This window comes from Scleropages formosus, chromosome 16 (assembly GCF_900964775.1).
Source record: "Scleropages formosus chromosome 16, fSclFor1.1, whole genome shotgun sequence".
Lineage (NCBI taxonomy): Eukaryota > Metazoa > Chordata > Actinopteri > Osteoglossiformes > Osteoglossidae > Scleropages > Scleropages formosus.
Genome location: NC_041821.1, coordinates 6,946,994 through 6,970,264, shown reverse-complemented (window position 1 = coordinate 6,970,264; position 23,271 = coordinate 6,946,994). Strand labels below are relative to the sequence as shown.

The window sequence follows — 23,271 nt, the reverse complement described above, 5'->3', positions numbered from 1 at the left end:
CGTTCACTGACACCCGTCGGAGTCATTTACCTGCCGTACCGAAAAAAAATGGAGACCGGCGTTAGACAAGGTTCTCGTTATGCGTTTCGAAATATGTGCTTTTAAATTAAATGCAGGTCTTAACAGCAGGAATTGAAAAGAAAATCAAAACTGTTAACGAATGCCCTAAAAACATCTGTAGTCGCAGTGATCAGTGTGCATTAACGAGGAGTCCGAAATACACGGAGAGGACAAGTGAAGTGAAGTGAGTACCGACTCGACGACCGCTGCCTGATAAAATTCATCTGATGAATTTATTTATGAATATTTGAATTAATAACCACTAGTATGTAATCTCAGTAAATTCGAGTATGTAAATGTGCTGTAGACTAGTGTAGATTGACGTTTCATGATAAAATACTGATGTGTGACATGATTCATTTTTGTGATGGCTGCAGTTGAATCATGTAATAATAATATCACAATATAAAACAAAAGTTTTTTTATTTATTTAATGTTTTGCATAGAAAATTTGAGATCTAGGATCGACTTATTGATCAGACGCAGTTTTACATGTATCTCAAATGTTACTCTGCAGCTTTTAATTCCAAAATTCTTATTTTGCCAGAATACTAAGTCTATATATACTAGAATACTCTGTGTCTTATTGTATCTGTGAAATAACAGTTGAAGGAAATATTAGTGTCTGTGGGGTTTAAAATAGTCTGTCAGTGAAAGGTGAACATTGTTGTTGTTGTTGTTTGGATGTGTATGTACCCCCCCACCGCCCCCCATTCTCTGTGTAAGGAATGCCCAGTGCCACAGCGCGCGCCAAGCGGGTGAGGAGGGCCAGGCGGACCCCCCGGGATGACCCGGCGCGAAACGAGCTCGTTTCGAGGTCTCTGGAGAGTGCGCAGCAGTGTCTGCTCAATCAGGACTATGGAACGGCTTTCGTTCACTACCTCCTGGTGCTCAACCTTGCCCCCGTTCTCAAGGACTTTGCAAGGGTAAATGCAACAGCTGCTGCTTCCACAGACACACTTTCATATATATGTGAATACATAACATTTTTGTTGCGGCAGCTATAGAGCCTGACTTCTTACCAGAAGGCTTGGTGCACAGGAGGGATTCTGATCTGCCTTTGAAACCAGCACTGAAATGCTTCCGCGGATGTCAAGCTGTGTCGGAGAAGGGCAACGGCACAGCAAATAAATAATGCAGCAGGCGTGGCATTTAGCAAAATTGATAATGAAGTCGACACGGAACAGAGGAGGGTTTTCGTTTATTCTCTTCTTTAGGAGTCCTTTCGGTTCACGCTGTTCAAATGGGCAGAGGAGCTGGATTCTCTCGGCCGGATCCAGGACCTCTTTGACTGCTACGAGCAAGCGTTGGAACTGTTTCCCACTGATGAAGTAATTTTGAACAGCATGGGAGAGCACCTTTTCAGGTGTGTCTTGTTGAGTTACTGCTTCTCTCAGATGGAATGCAAATAAAATGAATGATTTCAGATGTTTATATTTTGTCTCATCTGAAAACTTCACTTGGATTCTACTTGTGTCAAAGTCTCTCACATAGGTGTTTTTTGCTCTGAAGTTTGTTTCTTAGATCTGTATTGTTGCAACCTATTTCACATGAAATATTTTTCACTCTGCATCTATTAAAAAAAAAGAACATTCTTCAGGTTGATGTGCCATTCTGACAGGAAGCCCAGCTATGTGCTGGTGAGCTTCATAAGACTCTTTCTCCACAGGATGGGTTTCAGGGACGAGGCTGCGGGACATTTCCACAAGGCCTTAAAGTTGAAGCCTGATTTCACAGAGGCCAAAGAGAACTTCTACCGTGTGGCAAACTGGCTGGTGGAGCGCTGGCACTTTCTGATGCTTAATGACAGCAGGAGGAACCAGAAGTATCAACAGGCCATCCGTAAGGCAGTGGAGTCTGGTTGCAGCACAGTGCTTGACATTGGCACCGGTACTGGGATCCTTGGGTAAGATCGGTGCGTCTTCATGTGGTTAAGGAGACAGATTTGTACATTGAAGATCGATGCTTAGATCCTTGAAAGGGACCCATCGTAGTACCACTAGGCAAGTTAGCTGCTCTCAGTAAAAATGGTTATAATTATGATAATCTTTTGCCATCATCTGCATGGAAATATCATCAGCCACTTCGATAATCTTCATTCAGATTTCTGCAGGAGAGTTCTAGTTCAAGTTGTTTTTATTGTCATTGCCCTATATAGCTTGTATACAGTGGAACGAAATGTCATTTCTCCGGAGAGCACGGTGCAACATAGCACAGGAGTATGGGACAATAAATACACAGGACAAAACTAAAAAAGGGCTGTACTGAAGGCAGTTTGTAGTGTATGGAGTTGTGCTGGGTTAGCTGTTTGACCGTGCCAGGTGAGCGTTGGGAGGCAGCAGGGTGTTGAGTAATCTGACTGCCTCAGGGAAGAAAATGTTGCGGAGTCTGCTGGTGGTGGCACGGATGGCAAAAGAGCGAAGAGTCCATGGGAGGGGTGAGAGTGGTCATCCACAATGCTGGTGGCTTTACGGATGCAGCGGTTGTAGTATGAGGTGTTGATGGAGGATAGAGACTCCGATGATCTTTTCAGCTGTTCTCACAATTTGCTGTAGGGTCTTGCGATCGGAGGCTGCGCAGTTCCCGTACCATACGGTGAGACAGCTTGTCAGGATGCTCTCTATCATCTGGAGAGTAGTGATCTATTAAGGAAAAAAAAAAAATTAATTAGTAATTGGGAATTGACTTTGTAAATGTGAATGAGAATACTTTAGAACTGTTCTGTTTGTGTGTTTCTGTTCAGGATGTGTGCAAAGAAGGCCGGAGCAGATAAAGTTTATGCCTGTGAGTTATCGAAGACTATGTATGAGCTGGCCTGCGAAGTCGTGTCTGCCAACGGCATGAATGGGACCATCAAGATTCTACACATGAAATCGCTGGAGATGGAAATCCCTAAAGATATCCCTGAGAGGTCAGAACCACCCATGTCCAGTCCACCCATATCACAATGTGCCCTCTCGAGGGCTTTTCTCATCCACATTGAATGTTGACAAAGCTTTGTGTTTGTGCCATGGAAGAGTTTCGCTGGTGGTGACAGAAACTGTGGATGCGGGGCTTTTTGGAGAAGGCATCATTGAGAGCCTGCTCCATGCCTGGAACCATCTGCTGCTGCCCCATGAGGTAGTGTGTTTGTGTGTATTAATATTCATGGCTGTTGTGCACCCCGATCCTACTGTGAAAGACTGGAAATATAAGGAGTGTTTCGTGCAGAGCCAGTAAGGGGTTAAACACTTCTGAGTCAGAAACAGAGGTAAATATCTTGGTTTTTCCTTTCATTGCATTTTAAGAGATTTCCATTTTCAGAAAACCAAGATATTTACCTTTGTTTCTGACTCAAAAGTGTGTTGTAGTATTTTACAATAACTGTAATGAATGCCCTTTTATAAAGAATAATAATAAATGAGGCTCGGAGGTTGAAATCATGTGAAACTAATTTGGAAGTTTACTAGCTCTCCTATCCTACTTCATCACTGACCTGTTCCACTAAACCTGTTTGGGCGAACAGTGACATCTAGAGGACAGACTTGGAACTGTGGACCGAGGGCCTCCACAGCTCTTGAATCAGTGTTTTACTCATTTTTCCTACAGAATCCAGAGGAGCCATCCAGCAGCCCCGCACTGACGGGCCGAGTCATCCCCGCGGGGGCCACCGTCTTCGGCATGGCTGTGGAGTGCCAAGAGATCCGCCGGCACCATAGGTGAGCTGTCCAGTTCTGAGCTTGGCCCAGTGATGACAGAGGCCTGTAAGCTCATGTTTACAGCCTTAGAATAAAAAATCAAGTCTGTGTGTTTTTTTGTATCTGTATTTTTTCCCTTGTGATACTTCTCATCATCGTGTGTTACATAGGGATGTTGAGGCAGTTTACATTTCAACAGCGACAGGTTTGAAGCAGAATATTAATAGATGCTCTGAATGCCTTAGACAGGGCTCCAAAAGTTGCTCTCATTTCTCATTGTGACCACTTGTCTGTCTGTGTGTGCAGGGTATGTGTGTCCACAGCTGGGGGGCTGTCCCTCTCCATCGTGCAGGATTTCCACAGCCCGGTGAGCTGCAAGCGTGATGCTGACGATTCCATGGAGCCTTACACCACAGAGAGGCTGAGCAGACTGCCAGGGGGCTATGCTCCACTGACGGAGCCATTCTGTGCGCTCAACATCAACTTCAACAGTGTGCAGGTAACCCTCAAGCACCTGTCACTGCCAGAAAACAGGGGGTGGTTTGTCTGGCTTAAAGATTTCTGTTTATAAGGACATGGACGTCCCCAGTCATATACTCCCTGAACTCTGTGGTCACACTGAAGGCCACAAGTCTAAATCTCTGCATTGCTTTTGGTCCCCCTGTTCTGGGTGGGTTGTGTCGCACTAATGGCAGCTCTACCTTCAGGATCTGGAGGGCCTCTGCTCCCAGGAGCCTATCCGATTCAACCTGCCCGTCACCCAGGCAGGGGTTCTGGACGCCTTGGCCATGTGGTTCCAGCTGCACCTGGACGAGGAGATCAGCTTGTCCACAGGGCCACAGGAGGACACCTGCTGGGAGCAGGCCATCTACCCGGTCCAGAACCACTGTGGTCAGTTTAACAAGAAGCTGCCGACAGCTCATCATAGACTGGGAGGTGCCCTGTACTCATCTCCGAAAAGCAGATCTAGTGTCTCCATGCTGACTGACGTGAAATGGCACAATTTCTGAATAGTGGCTGGATTTGATAAAAAGTAAATTTTATTAGGGGGAATTAGATTTTTTTAAAAAATAAAATATTAAGACACACTAGGTAGAGTAATTAAAACATTATATGTCCATTATCAGTAAATACTTGTCTAGTACAGGATCGCAGTGGCCCAGAACCTATCCTGGAACCATAGGGTGTGAGACAGGGTACACTCTGGATGGGACGCCAGTCCACCACAGGAGAAACACTAAGGGCAGTTTAGAGTCATCGGAGCACCCAGAGGAACTCCATGCAAGCATGAAAACACTAAAACTCAACACAGACTGAGCTGGATTCAAACCAGTGACTGAAGGAGCTCTGGACAAGTGCTGCATGCTGCCCTAATTAGGACATTAAATATATTAATTTTAAAAATTGAATGTCTGTGTAGGAGATTCTTTAAAGTCTTTTGATCACGTGAAAATATATAAGGTGTCAAAATCTGAATTATTTCCAAAAGCAAGGACACACATTTGGAATAAAAAGTACAGTTACCCAGGCGCATCCCTGTTCTAAATGAGAATGAAAACTTGTGCCTTTTGTTCGGCTGCGCTTTCTTCTGGCACAAGTTTGGCTCAGAACAGGAAGTGGAGCGATGGTGCCTCATTAAAGCTTTTGATGTGACGATTAGCGGTTTGCTAAGGTAAGGCTTCCAGCTCCACTGGCGCTAACTGACAGGGACGGTGCCAGGGGACGCACCACATCTCGCGCTGATCGCTGACATCCGTTTCCCGATGCCCCGACATGTGCAGCGGGATCGCCCGTGACGCTCTTTAGCGTTCATGAAATTCTTAAAGGCCATAAATATGCATTTTCCCTGAACGCTTGTGACAGTCGCGATGCTCAGGAAGGAACAGCTGTTATTCCTAAAGGGGATTCTTTTTGTGATCCTGCACCTCATTTGCATGAAGGCCCCTACTCTTCAGTGACAGAGACTCTTGTTCGATGCCACATCTTGTTTACTGATTTGTGAACAAAGGTTTCTGAGAAAGGTGTCATTTTCTGGAAGTGTCCCCTCTTCAGGGATTTCTCTAAAGTAATTTCGCAACTTTACCTTTCTTTGTACCAGACCAAGTGCTTTTGCAGAAAATGAATGAATGGAATTGTTTCCGTCAAAATCTCTGAATTCAGTGTTGTAGGAATAATGTGCTTTTGTCTGTATTAAAATTAATTTGCATATAATGTTGAATGTAATACTTTGTTGCAGATGTCTGTGTGAACCCCGGAGATGAGTTGATTGTGGAGATTTCGTGTGAGGATGCGTACCTGAGGGTGCACGGTGTAGCTGTGGTGAGAGATGGCAGCGTCGTGATCAGTCTGGACGATTCCGACGACTCCCCTTCGAGCCCGACTGCGGAGGCCGAACTGTGCAGCGCTCTGGCCTGCCTTCAGACGAACCACGGCAGGTCTCTGGAGGCGTGTGTGCTGGAATGCTCAGAAATAGCCCTGCTCAACAATGTCCGATACCATGAGAGTTTCAGGAGGGCTCTGGACAAACTTGTGACAGGCCTGCGCCCCGAGTGTGTACCACAGGGGGATGACGGTGAGGGCCAAGCCAGTGGCCAGGAGCGTGGAAATGGTGGCCCTGGGGAGTTTGAGCACGATGCTCGAGAGCCACTCTATGTGTTGGACGTGTCAGAGGGCTTCTCCATCCTGGCGCTGGTGGCTGCCCGGCACAGCTCCGTGAAGGCTTTCAGCTCCGTGGAGAAGGAGCAGCACCAGGCCGTGCTCAGCCGACTGGCCCAGGCCAACGGGGTGCAGCCGGAGGCGCTCGAGTTCTGGCTGGGCCGATCGGATGACAGCGACGCTGCAGGACTACAAAGGCCATCCACGGAGAAGCTATGGAGCGCCATCGTGCTGGACTGCGTGGAGACGTGCGGCCTGATCCGGCAGAAGCTGATGGACAAGGCCGCACTGGCCAGGTGGGGAGATGAGAGACGGCGACATTCCCTGCTAACAACACTGCAGATCCCCGCAATACACAGTTCTAGCAGTTACTGTTATCAGGCCACAGAAGGATCCCATTTTTTACCTTACATTCTGTAATTTCTCATCATCTTCTGGTTCCACAAAAGAACTTACTTTCTTGTCACAAATAAGATTTAATACTGTACCATACGGTGGCCTGATCTGTATGAGGTTCGTCCTGCACAAGATTCTCCCCTGATGTGCAAAGTGGAAACTGACCTCTTCCCACGGCGCGCGGCCCCTTGCAGGTGCTTGCTGGAAACAGGCGGCCGGATCTTTCCACAGCGCATCGTCATGTACGGGCTGCTCGTCGAGTCGGACACCCTGCTGCTGGAGAGCGCCGTGCAGGGGCGCGAGCCCACGCTGGGCTTCAACATTGCACCTTTCATCAACCAGTTCACTGTAAGTTCTGAGCCCTCAAGGGGTCACAATGACTTGTCCAACAGTCTCTTTTTATCCTTACAGGCTCTGAAAACTTTTAAAGAATATAGCATTATTTGCTAGGACCTGACAAGCAGTGGCATTTACTGTAGGAATATATGCTTTGAAATAACAGCACTATTATTTGGAAAAACTGTGAATACAGATCCCCCCCTGAATATTTATGCAAATTTCCATCAGCTTTAGAGCAGCTGGAGATCCTTTGGAGTTTGTAGTGTTTGTGTTCCAGTTGAACGTTTGGGTCCCATGTGTTCCCTGCCAACTCCCAGGGGACACCAGCTTGTTTTTAGCAGATGTTGCCTTTGAAGCGAGAGCTTTGTTTTGGGGCACTTTGTGCCACGGCTGTCATTGCAGGAAATTCCGCTTCAAACGGGACAGCTTTACCTCATTGTGTCTGTACAAATCATTACCAAGAGCTGCAACAGTCAGGAACTTAATGTTGGCTTTGTTGTTTCTTGTTCATTCAGTAGAAGATTAATTATATTTGCAGTGGCTCTTGCACCAGACCCGCGAAATGATTTAGGGCTTTTCACGGACATTGACCTGAGACCGAGATCCAGCTGTAGGCTTTTACGTAAGGTGCAAATGGCCGAGGCATCCATGTGGACCCCCCCCCGGTGAAAGAGCGGTTTTTCTAGGTGCCTGTTCACGTGTTCCTGGACCTGTCAACCCTTCCGTGTAAACATCTCAGCGACCCCATAGAGCTGTTCGTCCTCGACCTCATGAACTGCAGTGTGAACTACAGCCACCGCGAAGTGAAGGTATGAGGAACATAAAGAAGCAGTGAGACTATTTTTAGTCTGAATGTGTAATGTTTTTTATGAAATTGAGCTTGAATGTTGCAAAGATGTTGGAGAACATTTAGAGTTGCAGTTTGAATAACCTAAAAAAAATATAGAGGGGCAATATGTTTGCTTACTTTGTGTTTTAATTATTTTTGTATATATTCTGAGCTGAAGCTACTTAGTTTCCTCTGCTTAAACAGCTGGGTGGCCAGTGTCTTGAGCTGTAGTGCTACCTGCTCTCCATACTTAGCCACTTACAGTACTTAGAACACATTTATTTGTTCACCTCAGCTCCAGGCCACTTGCTCAGGCAGGGTGACAGCCGTCCCCTTCTGGTACCGGGTGCACCTGGACGAAGAGATCAGCGTCAGCACCTTCACCGAGGATTCCCACTGGAAACAGGCTGCCGTGGTCCTGCACCAGCCCCTGGAGGTTAGCACTGGGGATACGGTGCGACTCGACATCCATCTCCACAGTAGTAGCCTGTCCATCACAGCCTGCAAGGAGCCAGCTTCTTACTCAACCCACAGCAGTCTGTGAGGGGGAGGAGCAGCTGCCAGTTCCACCTACCTCTACTGTATCCCTCCCACTTCTCATGAAGGTCCATTGAGCTTTCAGATATGAATTCCAGTAATTCATGAATTTCATGTGTATTTGTAAAAGATGTTTGTAGCATGTCAGTAATTGCAAGAAAAATAGTTGTAAGATGTTGTCTCCAAAACATATATTTTTCAATATGTGCAATTGTTGCTTAGGAGAAATAAACAGATCTAAAAGAAGCAGACTTGCAGTGACCTTTTGTCTACAGGGAGCAAAAAAAAAAACTTGCATGTCAGCAAGGGCTGCAGTCCTGGAGTTACTGTGCTGTACATTAAAACCCACTACCTGCTGTAATGTTATAGATTCAGATATTACTGTGCTTTAATAAAACTGTACACATATTCTGAGCAAAGGCTTCTGTGGTAGTGCAGTACAACATAGAACACAACTGTAATCCTAAGCTTCACGGAGCAAAGGTGAAAGTTCTTAGTCGAGTTTTTAAAACAAGACTAAAAATTTTGGCTTTCTTACAGTATGAACAAGCCCCAACCAAGATGAATGATAAATACCATATCAACCCCCTCCCCCTGGACAGAATACCACAGCACAATTAATAACAGATTTTCCTGAGCATTGAAAAATTAAAGTAACTTGTGGTCCAAACAGTCTTCAACCATCCTTTAAAGGGGTATGGCTTCTAAACATTGGTCACAGGAAGCACAACGTACAACAGGTCTTTGTAGAGCAAAACAAGAAAAGATGGGTTGTTTGAACATCTTTGGTTAAGGCTTCAACCACAAGCACCATAGCCACACAAAACAGCAAATCATGAAAAAAAAGTTAACTTGACAAACTACAAATCCAACAAGTACAATTTGCGAAGATTCAGGAGAACATCAAGCATAAATTAAACATTTAGTTACAACTACCTTCATGAAAAACATATAAAGGCACAACCCACACAGTGTTATTTCCTATGACCAAAAATTTTTTACATTATCTGCATTTGAAAATGTGTTAGAGACCTGAATGCTGGCAGTGAAGGGAAAAACCTGACCTCAAGGTTGAACCCAAATGGGTCATTTCTGACCATTTGCAGAGGAGCACTTCTTGGAGCCGGGCGTTTACACAGGTCTAATGTCTTTTTTGGGCATGAGCCGTTTTAGCTGCACTGCAGCTCCAGAGGATTTTAAAAACCTCTCATAGAAAGATTTAAATAAACAACAGAGAAGTTAGCTGGCAGTAAATGGAAAATTTTATGTGTAGCAAAATACTACATAAGTATTGCTAACTGACATTATTATATTTAACCAGTTTGTTTTCTCTCCTCCAAATGATAACAAAATGGAATTAAAAATAAATTAAAACAACAGACAGGACTGGTTGTACAAAGAAAACATGGATATATGTCATCAAACCATTAATTATTTGTTTTTACCATTCAGAAAGCTGTCGCCCGCTGCAGTCATAGCAGCATATGAAGTCAGTATGACACTATTGCTCCACCATGTATACAGCAGAGGACTAAAACATACAGTGTGGTCATATGACCACTTTCAAATATTATATTGCTTATTTGAGCAGTTTATTTCTGGCCAGCAATACCCTGTATGTTATCCTGAAACCCAACAAAAAAGGGGAGGGATAAGTTCTGAGATATATTTCCCCAACTTCTAGGAAGTTTTCCAAACCCCAACCCCAATTTTGTGGTATTATTTAAAATCGTAAAATGCCCTCTTTGTCACAAGTAATTACTGTTGCGTGTATACTTCTTGAGACAGACTTCAAAACGTGTCTGCTAAAGTGGACAAACATGAAAAGTTGGCTGTCAGATTAACTACCTGAATGTTTTCTTTGGTTTTTTCCAACCTTCTTGCCAGTAGCGGTGGAGGATAAACTAGGATGACATGTCGTGGCTAACAGGGGCATGGTCCTTCTTGTCCTGAGGGGCCGTATTAGGCTGGACGTCCTCCCCACCTTTCAGCTCTGGGCTGAGCCCCGCTGGTGCAGCAGTGTGTCCCAGGCCCCGGTAGTGACCTGTGGGGGATGGGGCAATGGTGGCACCATCTGCAGCTGGCCCCATGGGCCCCGGAGAGAGAAGGCCCGTGCGCTCATTTTGCTCCTGCTCCCGCGCCTCACCAAAGTATGTTGGCCTGGGACGGCCAAGGACCGTCCTCCCTTTTAGAGAAGAAAGAAAACATGGAATGTAATCACTTCTTTGTGACCCAGACCTCACTCTCTTATTAAAAAAAGCCACTGACTAGACAGAAAGTAACTGTTTTTGAGGATAAAAAATGTTTTGGGGGGAATTTGCTGTCCATCTGTATCCCCATAACAACTAATTAATTAGCTTTACTGAGGCATCTATGAGACACCATGAAGAACCCACAAACCCCGTAACCTTCATAAGACATGATGGGAAATACCTTCATTTATTTCCACAAGAAATTCTGGGTTGAATTTGGATCTTAACTTCAGAGAGGTTCAGCTGTGGGGAGACGCCGACTCACCAACATTGCGCACTTGCTCGGATATGTCGGCCCTGACGTCCGATATATCCCACATGGCCATGAAGGAGTCCAAACAAGATACCTCCTCAGCCTCCCGAACATATGGCTTGTAGCTGAAAGTATAGTGGTGAGCTATGGCTGCCAGGAACATCTCCACGCAGATGACAAAGTCCTGGAAAGAGAAAACCACCACAGTCTGGACCAACTGCTGTGCACAAATAGCGAATAAATCCCAATGAATCCATCACCAGTCTATATGGACTACTAGGAAGTTGTTCAAGCCCTACTTGCAAACACGTGGTATCATTTACAGTCACAGAGTGTCTTCCACAAGGTGCACTAGTAGCATGCAACATTTAGGAGATAAAGCTAAAAACATGTCTTCTAGAGCAGACAAAAGTGAATGGCTGGAGGCCAGGAGGAAATGCAGTTTAAGCTCATGATTAAAAGTGATGGTTGCTGGTTTAAAAAGGTTAAGTGTCAATGATGACAGTGAGGTTCACCTGTAGGCCTGTGGCCACGGCTTCCACGCTGTCCCAGTCCCACGTATGGGATTCGGAGATCACACCCACCTTCACAAGTAGAGCAATGAGCACAGCCTGCCTGTGAAAAACACACCGCAGAGAGACAATGATTGACATGCACAGGTGACATATTATCCATTCATCATGCAATTTTTAAACAGGTCTCTCACTCCCTACACATCAGGAAGCGACATGTTGTTTATATATTAATTAACATTAGCGGAATGGTTCAAGTGGGAGGATATGTGTGAAATGGAAAGGGGTGGGGAAGGGTCACATGGAACTTACCAGAAGGACACAAATACCACCAGCTTCACGCACAGGAATTTCCCGACAGGCTGGATGGGGCTGAGCTCCTCCCGCAGGGCCCTGTAGAACAGCACCAGGCAGTACATGGCAAACTGGGGAGGTACAGAGAGGCAGAGCCACTGTCATACACACATATAGACAAGGACACACACACACACCAAAAAGTGTGTCCAAACTGTTTTAATGTACTTACTGATATGAACTTAATGACACAATATTTCAATGCACTTAACACACATTTGGGGGGGAAAAACATCTATTTATTAATATTTCTCTCTTTGAAATTAAAGCATTTGCCCAAAAATATTTTAAACTATATTAAAAATATATATGTATTTCATAGATGTATCTATTAAATAACTCAATGTTGCAAAAGACATACCAGCTGGGACAGATTATTGAACACTACCAGGTAGGTCCAGGCATTCTTTGAGCTGAAATTTCCTTCATCATACACACCACACAGCTCACAAATTCTGGATGATATTAAGAGGGAAAAAAAGAAAAAGAAAAAACATTTAATATGTCTGAAAAGGTACTAAAAGCAGATCATATAGTTTTAGATACAAGTTTTTGTGTTATATATATATCTCTGCAATTCTGGAAAAAAAATCTTTCCAGTATGTCAGTAATTATAGGGCCTTTTATACAGGCTGTATATTTCTATAATTACACATTTAAGTAGCAATCTTATTTAAATAGCTATTTTAAAAACAGTCAATAATTTAATGTTGTGTCACTACCTGAGAAGCATATTTACTGGACACTTACAGAGCTATTACTGTAGTGACAGGTCTCACAACTGTATATTGCAGGACCCCCAGTTTGCATCTGAGCAGCAGCACTCTGCAGGAGGACATGAAGAGTATGGAGAAGAAGCATCAGTCATGAATCTGGAAATGGAGAGATAAGAAGAGCTCCTGCTTGCTCAATTCTCATGTTCACTCGCTTTCTTTCCTTGCACCCAAGTGATAAAGTGCAGAATCTTCACCGATAATAAATACAATTTAATCAGTTTCATGTCAATTCATATATGTCATGAGATATTTTGGTAGTGTAGTGGTTAAAGTTGACATCTTGCACTTGAAGGACTGGGGGTTCAAAACCCTGTTCATGCTGTAGTGTCCCTGGTCAAGGTTCATACCCTGATTTGATACAGTAAAAACAACCCAGCTGTATAAATGGGTAAATCACAGTAAACAGCTTAGTACAGAAACATAGTGCTGTAAGTCACTTTGTAGAAGACCGTTGGCAAAATAGTTACAAAAAAATCTTAAGAAATAAAATAATGTATGAATACATTTTAAACATTTTAATCCATAGGCCATTTGTCCATGAAGACTCACTCTCCCATAGGCCATGGTGGACAGCAGCAGAGTGGGGGTAAGTGTTTCTGCTGCTCCTGCACTTCCAACATCAGGACCAGGTTTGGGTACTGATTCCCCAGGTAGTTCAGCAGGAAGGTCATGAAGTTATAGATGACGAAGGCCTCATAGCACTCCCTACACGTGTCCACGTAGATGGCGATGCTGGGGTACTTAAGGGCAATCCACTGCAGGGGGTGAAGCACAGCTTTCAGAAGATGACTTTGAATATCTTCATCTGCATAATTAATACTTTCCAATCAGGTATGATTAATGCCAGAGATTCGGCATGGACACGTGGTGATGTGTTAAATTATGAGTGTATTGCTGGGCATATTTCTAAAAGTGCCACCAACTTTTCAAACTCCAATATAACTTTGCTTATCAGTTCATGTTAAAGTAAAAATGTTCTACATTGCATTTCAATGTTTTATTAAACATAACACAGTGTATTGTCAGGTGAAGCTAGAAAAGAACAGGCATAGAGAGATGTTTTTGTGAGCACTGCCCTGCGTAATGCAATAATCTGTGTCACTCAGTCTTGTGACAAGACTGTGTGCCTCCAATTTAGTGCCGCATGAGTCACCGTAGAAACAGTGGTGATGTTTACAGAAATGCTAAACAGGATGTGACACGGTCTAGGTGTCTTTCAGGAAAAAGTCTCGCTATACATTTGTCAAAAACACTTGTACAACATCTCAGAATGACAACATACTGAATGATTATTCTATTCAATGAACAGCAGAAACAAAATGATACACGTCCACAAATGTGGCACATACTGGAAAACACATGAACAATTATGATGAAAAAAACTGTAATACATTTTAATAAAAGAGAGAACACTTACACTGTCTAAACTGTATATGGGCACCATCCATAATATCCTGTGGTAAACAAAAGAGTTATTGTCTGCATAGCTTCCACTGCATTGATGACAAACTTGTTTAAAAATTATTACGAAATCTTTACTGCTGTCTCAAAACAAGGTGATACAGAAAGGGCGTACCTGATGATTGGCTTCTGCAGCTCAGGCTGGGTGTAATGCACCAGATGCTGGAGGATTTCCCACAGTGATATGGGAATGGTCATAAACACAAATATTCCAGCAATGAACCAAGCCTTAGTGTGGGTGCCCACCTGAAATCACAAGAAACGGAAATATGATATGAAGAGACATTTCCACTTATATAATAGTTAGTTAGTAGGCAGAGAGGAGAGCCCTGTTGCCTTGCAATCTGAACGTTGCTGATTCAAATCCCCCTCCTGCTGTAGAACTCTTGATGCAAAGTATTTAACCTGTAAGTTATCCCCAGTGTAGTAGTCGTAGTAGTAGTAGTAATAGTAATAATAAAAGCATTCATTCATTTCAAGGACTCTCAAAGTTATATATAGGTCACAGCTGGTAGTGTAATAGCTGTCTTTGAATCCAAAGGTTGCAGGTTCGATCCCCACCTCCGGCTGTAGTACCCATGAGCAAGGTACTTACGCCCTGAATTGTTCCAGTAAAAAAAAAAAAATACCCAGCTGTATAAGTAGGTAAATAACTGGAGTTAATGTAACTTTTTTACACTTACGTGTATTTATTTATCAGATGCTTCTCTCCAAGCAACTTCCAATGAACTCTAGTGTTATCAGACCACACACCTATTCACCACGGTGACTTACACCGCTGCTAGATACACTACTTGGGTCACTCATCCATACATCAGTGGAACACACACACACTCTCTCTGTCACTCACACACTATTGGGGAACCTGAACAGCATGCCTTTGGAGTGTGGGAGGAAACCAGAGCACACGGAGAACATGCAAACTCCACACAGAGCAGGGATGGAACCCAAATTAGGATTCGATAACATCGTTCACTTACACAGGAGACAAGAGCTGGCAGCAACGAAGATGAAAGGAAAATTGTATCACTATCAGCCTGCGGGGTGGCTTTCATATTTGATATAATTTTTGTGCCTGCAGAAAACTCACCTCGGATGTGTGCAGCTCCCAGATGCAGAGGGGCAGCAGCACGAGCAGAACGAGCAGATAGAGCACGATGACCAGGGGTCTGATCCACTGCCTCCAGTTGCCCCAGGAGCAGGGCATGGTGTCTCAGCCAGCAGGGACTGTTCTCATACAGAACTCACACACTGAGTGCGACCATCAACCTGGGTTGGAAGAGCGCAAGGTGAAAGTCAACAGTTACACAAGCTGCCTGCTCTCACTCACACACACACACACACACACACACCACTAACACACACACACACACACACACACACACACACACACTCTCTCTCTCTCTCACACACTCACTCACACACTCACACACACACACACACACACACACACACACACACACACACACACTCACTCACACACACACACACACACACACACACACACACACACACACACACACACACACACACACACACACACACACACACACACACACACACACACACACAGAGTCCCTCGTCAGCTGCGTTCTTTTCCGAAACTCCACTGTTTGCCCCATTCTCCTACCCGAAGTTCTTAGACTCCTATCCACCTCGTTTTACAACTAAAATTAAAATATCATTAATGGCAATTTTTTTTAAAACTGCATACCAGCTAACTCTCAACAACACTGGAAGTGGAACTTCTGAATTTCTGAACTTTTCTCATTGTTAAAAGTTGTCACACTTCCTGTCCAAAGGAAGTCCCGCCTTTGAAAAAAATCCTACTGGCCACTTTAAATTACGTTTGAGTGAGCACAAATTTCATTGGGTAAAATATCTATCAATCATGTTTAAAAACCCAGGAAAACGGTGGCGCTCCGTCCGTCATGTGACCTGTATCGCAGATGAGTTACGCAACTCTTCGTACGTAACTCGCATTCCTTGTTATTAGCGAAAGAAGCGCGATCTGTACTCGTCAACAACGGCGTTCGTGATATTTTGCTGATACTGCTAGATTCCTCAGTGGAAGAGGGAAACATTTCTTACCAGGAATTCCAGCTTAAGCAAAATAGTCTATTTTACTTTACTTCAAAATTGAGTTTATATGAGAAAACATATGTTTACATGCATTACGCCGTATCCAAAATGTACTCAGAAAAGGTTCCCATGATCTGAATGTGGACAGAAACAAAAATGAAGGACAGTGACCAGATGTTAATGAAAAAATATGTAGATATGTGGGAAATGTTATTTGTGTATCTCAGGTTCTCTGTGGGGGGTTGATGGGGGGCACCACCCACCCCAGGCCATAGTAAAAGTCACTCTACGTCTCGTTTGAAACCGGTCAGCTTTGCATCTTTCCAAAAACCAAACACCACTTCATTAACACAAGTGCAAAATGCAAAATCGTTGAAGCAGCAGTGTGGGTCTGATCACCAACAACTATGAGACGGCCTACAGAGAGTAGGTGGGGCTTCTGGCAGGGCGGTGCCAGGACAACAACCTGTCTCTAAATGTCAGTAAAACTAAGGAGCTGGTGATTGACCTTAGGAAACAGGATATGGTTCAGGCACCCATCTACATAGGAGGGGACATTGTAGAGAGGGTCAACAGCTTCAGATTCCTAGGGGTCACCCTCACTGTCAAACTCACATAGACTGAGCACACAGCATCGACCATCAAAAAGGCCCATCGACGTCTCAACTTCTTCAGGTGCCTGAAGGAAGCCAGGATGTCCACTACAGTCCTCACCACTTTCTACAGGTGTGCTGTGGAGTCCGTCCTCACAGTGTGTATTACATCCTGGGGCGGCAGCTGCTCCATACAGGACAAGAAAGCCCTACAGAAGGTGGTCAAAACAGCTCAGGGAATCATGGGCACACAGCTACCAGCAGTACAGGACACCTACACCACAAGCTGGCTCAGAAAGGCGATGCGCATCATGAAAGATCATGGTCACCCCGCACGGGCACTTTTCTCTTCTCTGCCATCTGCAAAGCGGCTCAGGTCTATTCGAACCCGCACTGCTAGGTACAGGAACGGCTTTTACCCCACTGCTGTAAGAGTATCCAACACCAACCAATGTGCCACCTTTAGTAACTAGAGTTGGACTGCTCCACCCAAGCACATTGGTAAATTGCACTGCCACTTTAAGCATTCTCATGTTCCGAGTTCTCTGGCTGTGTGCTAGTATTATTGTTATTACTGTTACCATAATTTCTTGCTATTACTGTTGCACTACTCACTGTCATTGTCACTGTTTTGTTTGTGCAGTATTTCTATTGTCTCTGTCTTTGTCCGTAGTCTGTGGAGAAGCATTCAGGAAGAATTTCAGGATACTCGTACATGGTACTTGTACTTATGACAATAAACTTGAACTTGAACTAAGATACACTGTAGAATTATGATGTTTCCATTTTCCATGTCTGTTGTGAACCACTAGATGGCCTTATAAATCAATAATTCACACAGCTGACTGAACCAAAGCAACTACATCACATTTATCTTACTGCACATTTTTCTAATGAATACTATGCTGTAATGTATAAAATTGTATGTCATCTAAGACTACTGTATTACAATTTTCCGTCTATGTTTCATAGGTCAGTTTACATTTCAAGTACCATAGTGAAAACCTGACTGCACAGCACACTAAATGTCATTCTTATTGTTATGTTTAAAACCAATATTGCAATGATGCTTTAGCATATTACCTTTATACTAAAAAAAAAAAATCACTTTTTCACATATGCTTTTATAATATAAAATAGGTGTACTTTCTGTACGAAGGCATATATATTAAAATGAACCCTAGTACAGACGCGACATTTATGACAAATTTCACCGTTCGCTTGTACATGCCATGTGTGAAAGGGATGTGCAAATCATTGTTATTAAAAGTATGTCTTTTATTTGCTGCAGTTGCATAATTACACAAAGCCACGCTTCTGACAAAACACGGTCAAGAGGGACTGTACATGAGGACAGCAGAGTATGTGTGTCCAAGCAAACGTTCAAAATACCAAGTCAAATGCTCTGTTTACTGGAAAGGAAGCATCTGGGCTGTCATCCCCACCAGAGAATGACCTAGGGCACCGGGAGCCCAAAATAAGTCGTGTACATCACTGTAGTGCAGGATTTGGAGTCAACTCTGAGAACTCTTTTAATTCATATGTTGGCTCACATATAAACCATTAACTTCCAGTCTTTTATACAGTTCTGAGTGGTCAGGGCCAAACAATACTTGTAAACAAGCAAACCGCTGCTTTTATCCTACTGCACTGAGCTGCTTCTGTTGCTTTTATTATTGTGAAAGAGTTTTAAAAAAAAAGTATTTTCTGTAAAAAAAAAAAAAAAAAAAGAAAAAGGGCCTTTGGCACGCCTCAAGTTCTCCAAAGTTCTATCATAGACCGAACGTTCTTGACTCCAGATGAAAATCCGAACACTGGTCATTGCGTCCAATGTTTCTCTTGGGGTGAGTTTAACAAAATAATGAGTTAGGGGCATTGGAGGCAATTTGCTCAGCTCTTACTTGTCTCTATTTTGAATTTTTCCTCTCTTATTTTCAAATGGGATCCCTCTAGATACGGCGTTACGGGATACACGAGTGCAAAGGGAGGTCTTCGCTCCCTTCAGCTGTACTAGAATTAGCAGAAGTTTCCTTTGAGTTGTAATTTACTGCCCCTCAGTCAGAGTATCCATTGTTTGTAGTACAGATTGTTCATGAATATTGAATATATCCTTTTGGCTTTTATAAATTAGAAATGGACTTACCAGAGTCACACAAGAGCCTGGGCTGTTTGGTTCCAGGGGCTCTGAAGATAAATTCGGCACTTCTCTGTGCATAGAAAATGATTAGCAGTTCTTCTTCAACATTTGCTTTGTGGTTTACATGGAATGCTCCCATGTAAAAGGAAATACTGCGGTAAAACTGTGCAGTGTGAATTTTTCTATACCTGGGGAAGATGCAGGGAGTTAAGAACAGATGAATGATGTGCGTCTCAGCAATGAGGGAATGACTGACATTACCATAGTTTAAGTGTATGAATATACTGTATGTGACCATGATCATTTATTTATTCTGTACATCCATGCCTACAGATACTCTGCCAGGAAGTGAACTTTTGCTGCTCGGCCAAGAGTCTTTTTGACTGACAACTAATTCGGTGACTTCTCACAGCAAAGACATTTGAAATAAAGACATTAAACAAAAATGTCGAGTTTAAAAAAATGCACTGCTGATTTTTTCCCCTATGCACATAAATTAAATCTGCCCTTCAGTTAAAATAGGATTTTAGAAAATGTAAGACTTTATGTTCTCTCATATTTCATTTATGAAGAGTCCATTTCCATGCTGTGTTATGTAAAATTATGGGCTCTCGTGAATTCTGGGTCACGTTCCTCAAACATAAAGTTTTGGAAACACTCATATCTCCAAGTATTATAAGGTCATTATATTCCCAGATTCTCCCTGATGTGACTTATAAACTTGAAACAATGTTGGAAATGTTTCTAACTGGAAATCTGTGCCTCAGCCAATTTATGCTATGATGTATCAAAATTGTGATTTTAATGATCTGAGCGCTGGCACATGCCAAAAACCCAGAGATCTGGCAGCTTTTATAAGCTATTGCTGCTGAACTCTGAAGTACAGAAGATAACAATGATGCACTTTATGACTTCAGGGATGCAGTCAATCAACATAACTGATTTTTGTATAAAAGTATAAAAGTGTCGTGTGATGGGTTGGCGTCCCATCCAGGGGGTACCCTAGTACCCTGCCTCATGCTTTGCCTCCAGGATAGGCTCCGGACCTCCATGACCCTGCACTGGCCATGCAGTTTCTGTCGACGGGGTGGATGGATATACGTTAAAAACATTAAACATGTTAAAATGTCAAGCGCTTGGGGAGCATCTGGTTGCTTCCGGAGATTCAGGGAGGATAGCAGAAAAGAAGAAAGGTTCCCTCAAACCATCTGGGAGAGGAGAGGGGGAGTGCGATGCAGCAACACGGTTGGTCCAGCATCTGAAACATAATCAAGTCCTAACCAAGTTAGTCAATGGGCCTCTTTCATCCAATCTGCTTTCTTATTGGATTAGTGCAGTTGAAGCCAGGAGCGATGGATTCGCCAGGGATGCTGCGTGGCCACATGGGGACTATTACTTCTCCAAAACCCCCAGTGGCAAAGGGAGTCTCGCTTTGCAGGCTTTGATGGGGAAACGGAGCAAGGCGCTCATCTCCGCGTTATGTTCCTCTTCCTACTGAACGATCGAAGGGGAGAGGACACATAGAGACGGAGACAAAGACAGAGTCGGCCCTCCAGGAGGTTGTCTGAGCCAAAACTGGATATCACATAAATCGATACCATAAATTCTTTGGGACGCTGGTATAAATCAATCCTAAAATTAAAGTTACATTCGCAGATCGAAATCTCTCACTTCTCCGCCACATTACGTCTCCATTCGGTTTCCGAATGAATCTTCTTGACTCCGCACAAGGCACCAGATGCACTCATGTAAATCACGGCGGCGACGCTGCGGGGGACACTGGTGATTCAGCGTGACCTACAGAAGAAACTTAAACATCCTGCTATAATTTCGTGGAACTCTTCCCTCTATAGCACCGTCACCCAAAGATTGTAAAGGTCTATAAAGAGTAATGCGGACTGGTTTTTCCATAAATAAAGTGAGACAGAGAGGAGCTTTACTGTGATATCCAGTGGTCTTTTCTGGATAGATCTTGCTGCGACACCTCTCTGTTATCATCGCCACTTTTGTCTTCTATATACATAAACTCCCCAGGCACCTGGACTTAACCTGTTTTCTCTTTGCCTGTTAATGTGCTCGGTGTCTGCTAAATGAATAAATGTAACTGCATGCTGTCTCACTTTGTAACGAGCGGCATAGCGGCACAGCGAGTAGTACTGCTGTCTCACAGCGCCTGGGTGGTGTGAGAGAACGTGGGTTTGATCCCTGCTCAGCCTGTGTGGAGTTTGCATGTTCTCCCTGTGTCTGTGTGGATTTCCTCTGGGTGCTCTGGTTTCCTACCACAGTCCAAAGCCATGCTGTTCAGGTTTGTCCTTATGGTGAGAGTGTGTTTCACTGATGTATGCATTAGTGACCTATTGTAAGTAGTGTATATAGCAGTGTAAGTTACCTTGGTGAATATGGTATAGGCTGTTCACACTACATAATCAATAATAATAATGATAATAATATTGCCACACCCTGGGACACTTCTGCTGGAATGTCAATTCCTCCTTCATGGTGTTAGCAGTTCCAGGAGCAAAGATTTTGTGTCACGTTGTCACCGCTGAAGGTACGAGATGCACGAGAAAGACCTTTCAAACAACTGCATCATTCCTCCTGACAGCATAAATGCGTGAGTCAGTAAGGCTCAGGGAGACTTATGTAGCAATGGAAATTCTTAATGGGGTTTGCAACAGAGCACTTCCAAATGCTGTATAAATCACAGTAATCCCCCCCTACTTAAAAGTGAAACTTTAGTCACTGTATAAGTAGTTACTGTATTGATCTCATTCAGTTTCTAAGAGCTTTCAGTAATACAGACCTGCCCCAGTGCTTGGCATGCCTTTACACCAGCTTCAGAAACATTCTTCCTGATCTTTTTGGCTGTGTGCACCACTGCTAGTTGTGAAATGTTACATTTTACGTTACCACCAGCATATAATATTAGTTACCTGAAGACCACGTATTGAAACAAGACCCCCGACTTGCTCCGGCGCAAAAGTGCATGTACAGCAGTTCGCCGGTGGCTTTCCTTTCGGTGTCACAGTCGCCAGTCTTCGAGATATTCGATGACAAAAAAGACGTCCCTGGCTCAGGAAGTCGGGTCTATATAAAGGGTTTGCTTGGCTGCTCTGCATCACACTGCTTTTGGCTTGAGAGCTGGATGTAATGCTGGCAAGAAACGACTTTCCCAGTAAATTCCAAAGCGCGGGAGTTCAGCCTTTCTCCCAAAGGGCACCGTCGTGTCCCATGAACTAACAAAGCAGCTTTATATTCTTGCATAAAACTCAGCTGAGTATCCCTCTTCGTCAAACACAGTTAGAGAAGGAATCTGGACCTTGCCAGGCATTCCGAAAGCTGCTCACACCGCCGTTCCTCTGCAGCACAACTGTGTTTTCCGCTCCATCAAACAAGGGACCTCACCTCCACCAGTGAATTTCAATCCACATATAAGTGTTGAATATTACATACACATTAGTATAGAAGTATTATGCAATATTTATATAACAGGAACCCTTTCCTGGCTCTTCTGAAGTTTACGTATGTCGTGAACTCCTACGGAGAAAACATCCTGCTTATATCTTATAGTGACATATTACCAGTCTGCTTATGAAAGTTATTTATAAACGTCTCCAAAGTTTTACGACCGTTTCTCCATTTTAAGACTGATCGTGTAGCCCGAAAGCAGAATGTTGATCAGAACTTCTTCCCACTGAACGGCATTTCCGTGGAGAATAGGCGGTTATGCTCTCTCTTCCCATCGTGATTTCAGCATCGCCCATAGAAAACAATGTGTTCTTCACAAGCGCTGGAGAATGAAGTGCCGTGTAGCGCCTGTGGAGAATACAGCAATCGCACGGGGTCCGGCACGTCGTCTTCGCAATGCGCTCTTCGCCCATCTTTCCAAGCACATATTTATGGTAAACGGGCGTGACCCCGAGTGCTGCGCTGCCAAGGAGGTCAGGAGGCCTTTTGAAACAGTCCCAGGCGAAACTGCTCTTTCCGCTGGAAACGGGAGAAGCGGCGACTCCCACAGGAGTCTCTTTTCCAAAACGACGGAAAACCTTTCCCTAGTTTTGTCTCGGCCACTGCTCAAATTCACAGGCCAGTTTGTAATGATCTCCATCCATCCATCCATCCATCGTTAACAACCACCTCTCCCGAGCAGGGTGGCGGCGAGCCGGAGCCTAACCCGGCATCACGGGGCACAAGGCCAAGGGGACACGAGTCCGTTGCGAGGCACCCCAAGCGGGGCTCGAACCCAAGACCCACCACCCACTGTGCACTGGCTGAACCTACCGCACCATCACACCCCTGTAATGATCTAATTGTACGACATTAATGTCTTTAAGAATCCTTTTCTCCCTAAGCGGTGT

General features: G+C 44.0%; 2 protein-coding genes across 5 annotated transcripts; one reads left to right on the top strand and one right to left on the bottom strand.

The window, feature by feature from the left end:
- Positions 1-44: 44 nt before the first annotated feature.
- On the top strand, positions 45-8,730 carry prmt9 (protein arginine methyltransferase 9). Of its 2 annotated transcripts, none has more exons than XM_018736063.2 (13): positions 45-244; positions 787-986; positions 1,278-1,426; positions 1,730-1,966; positions 2,804-2,971; positions 3,078-3,180; positions 3,649-3,758; positions 4,044-4,236; positions 4,445-4,628; positions 5,974-6,688; positions 6,983-7,136; positions 7,814-7,936; positions 8,252-8,730. In XM_018736063.2, exons 2-13 carry the CDS (start codon positions 789-791, stop codon positions 8,498-8,500), a joined length of 2,583 nt encoding a protein of 860 aa, XP_018591579.1. In that variant the 5' UTR covers positions 45-244; positions 787-788; the 3' UTR covers positions 8,501-8,730. The 2 variants fall into 2 exon arrangements, with proteins under 2 accessions (XP_018591579.1, XP_018591580.1); XM_018736064.2 differs by having other exon boundaries at positions 745-986.
- A 69-nt stretch (positions 8,731-8,799) lies between these two features.
- Positions 8,800-15,901, bottom strand: tmem184c (transmembrane protein 184C). 3 transcript variants are annotated; one of them, XM_018736066.2, is made up of 11 exons: positions 15,732-15,901; positions 15,192-15,370; positions 14,217-14,347; positions 14,058-14,094; positions 13,190-13,395; positions 12,615-12,689; positions 12,226-12,319; positions 11,823-11,935; positions 11,514-11,613; positions 11,011-11,182; positions 8,800-10,678 (listed from the first exon to the last, which is right to left on the bottom strand). In XM_018736066.2, the coding sequence occupies exons 2-11, from the start codon at positions 15,306-15,308 to the stop codon at positions 10,398-10,400; spliced, it is 1,326 nt and encodes a 441-aa protein (XP_018591582.2). In that variant the 5' UTR covers positions 15,309-15,370; positions 15,732-15,901; the 3' UTR covers positions 8,800-10,397. The 3 variants fall into 3 exon arrangements, with proteins under 3 accessions (XP_018591582.2, XP_018591581.2, XP_018591584.2); XM_018736065.2 differs by having other exon boundaries at positions 15,816-15,901; XM_018736068.2 differs by lacking the exon at positions 15,732-15,901 and having other exon boundaries at positions 15,192-15,445.
- Between the last annotated feature and the right edge of the window lie 7,370 nt (positions 15,902-23,271).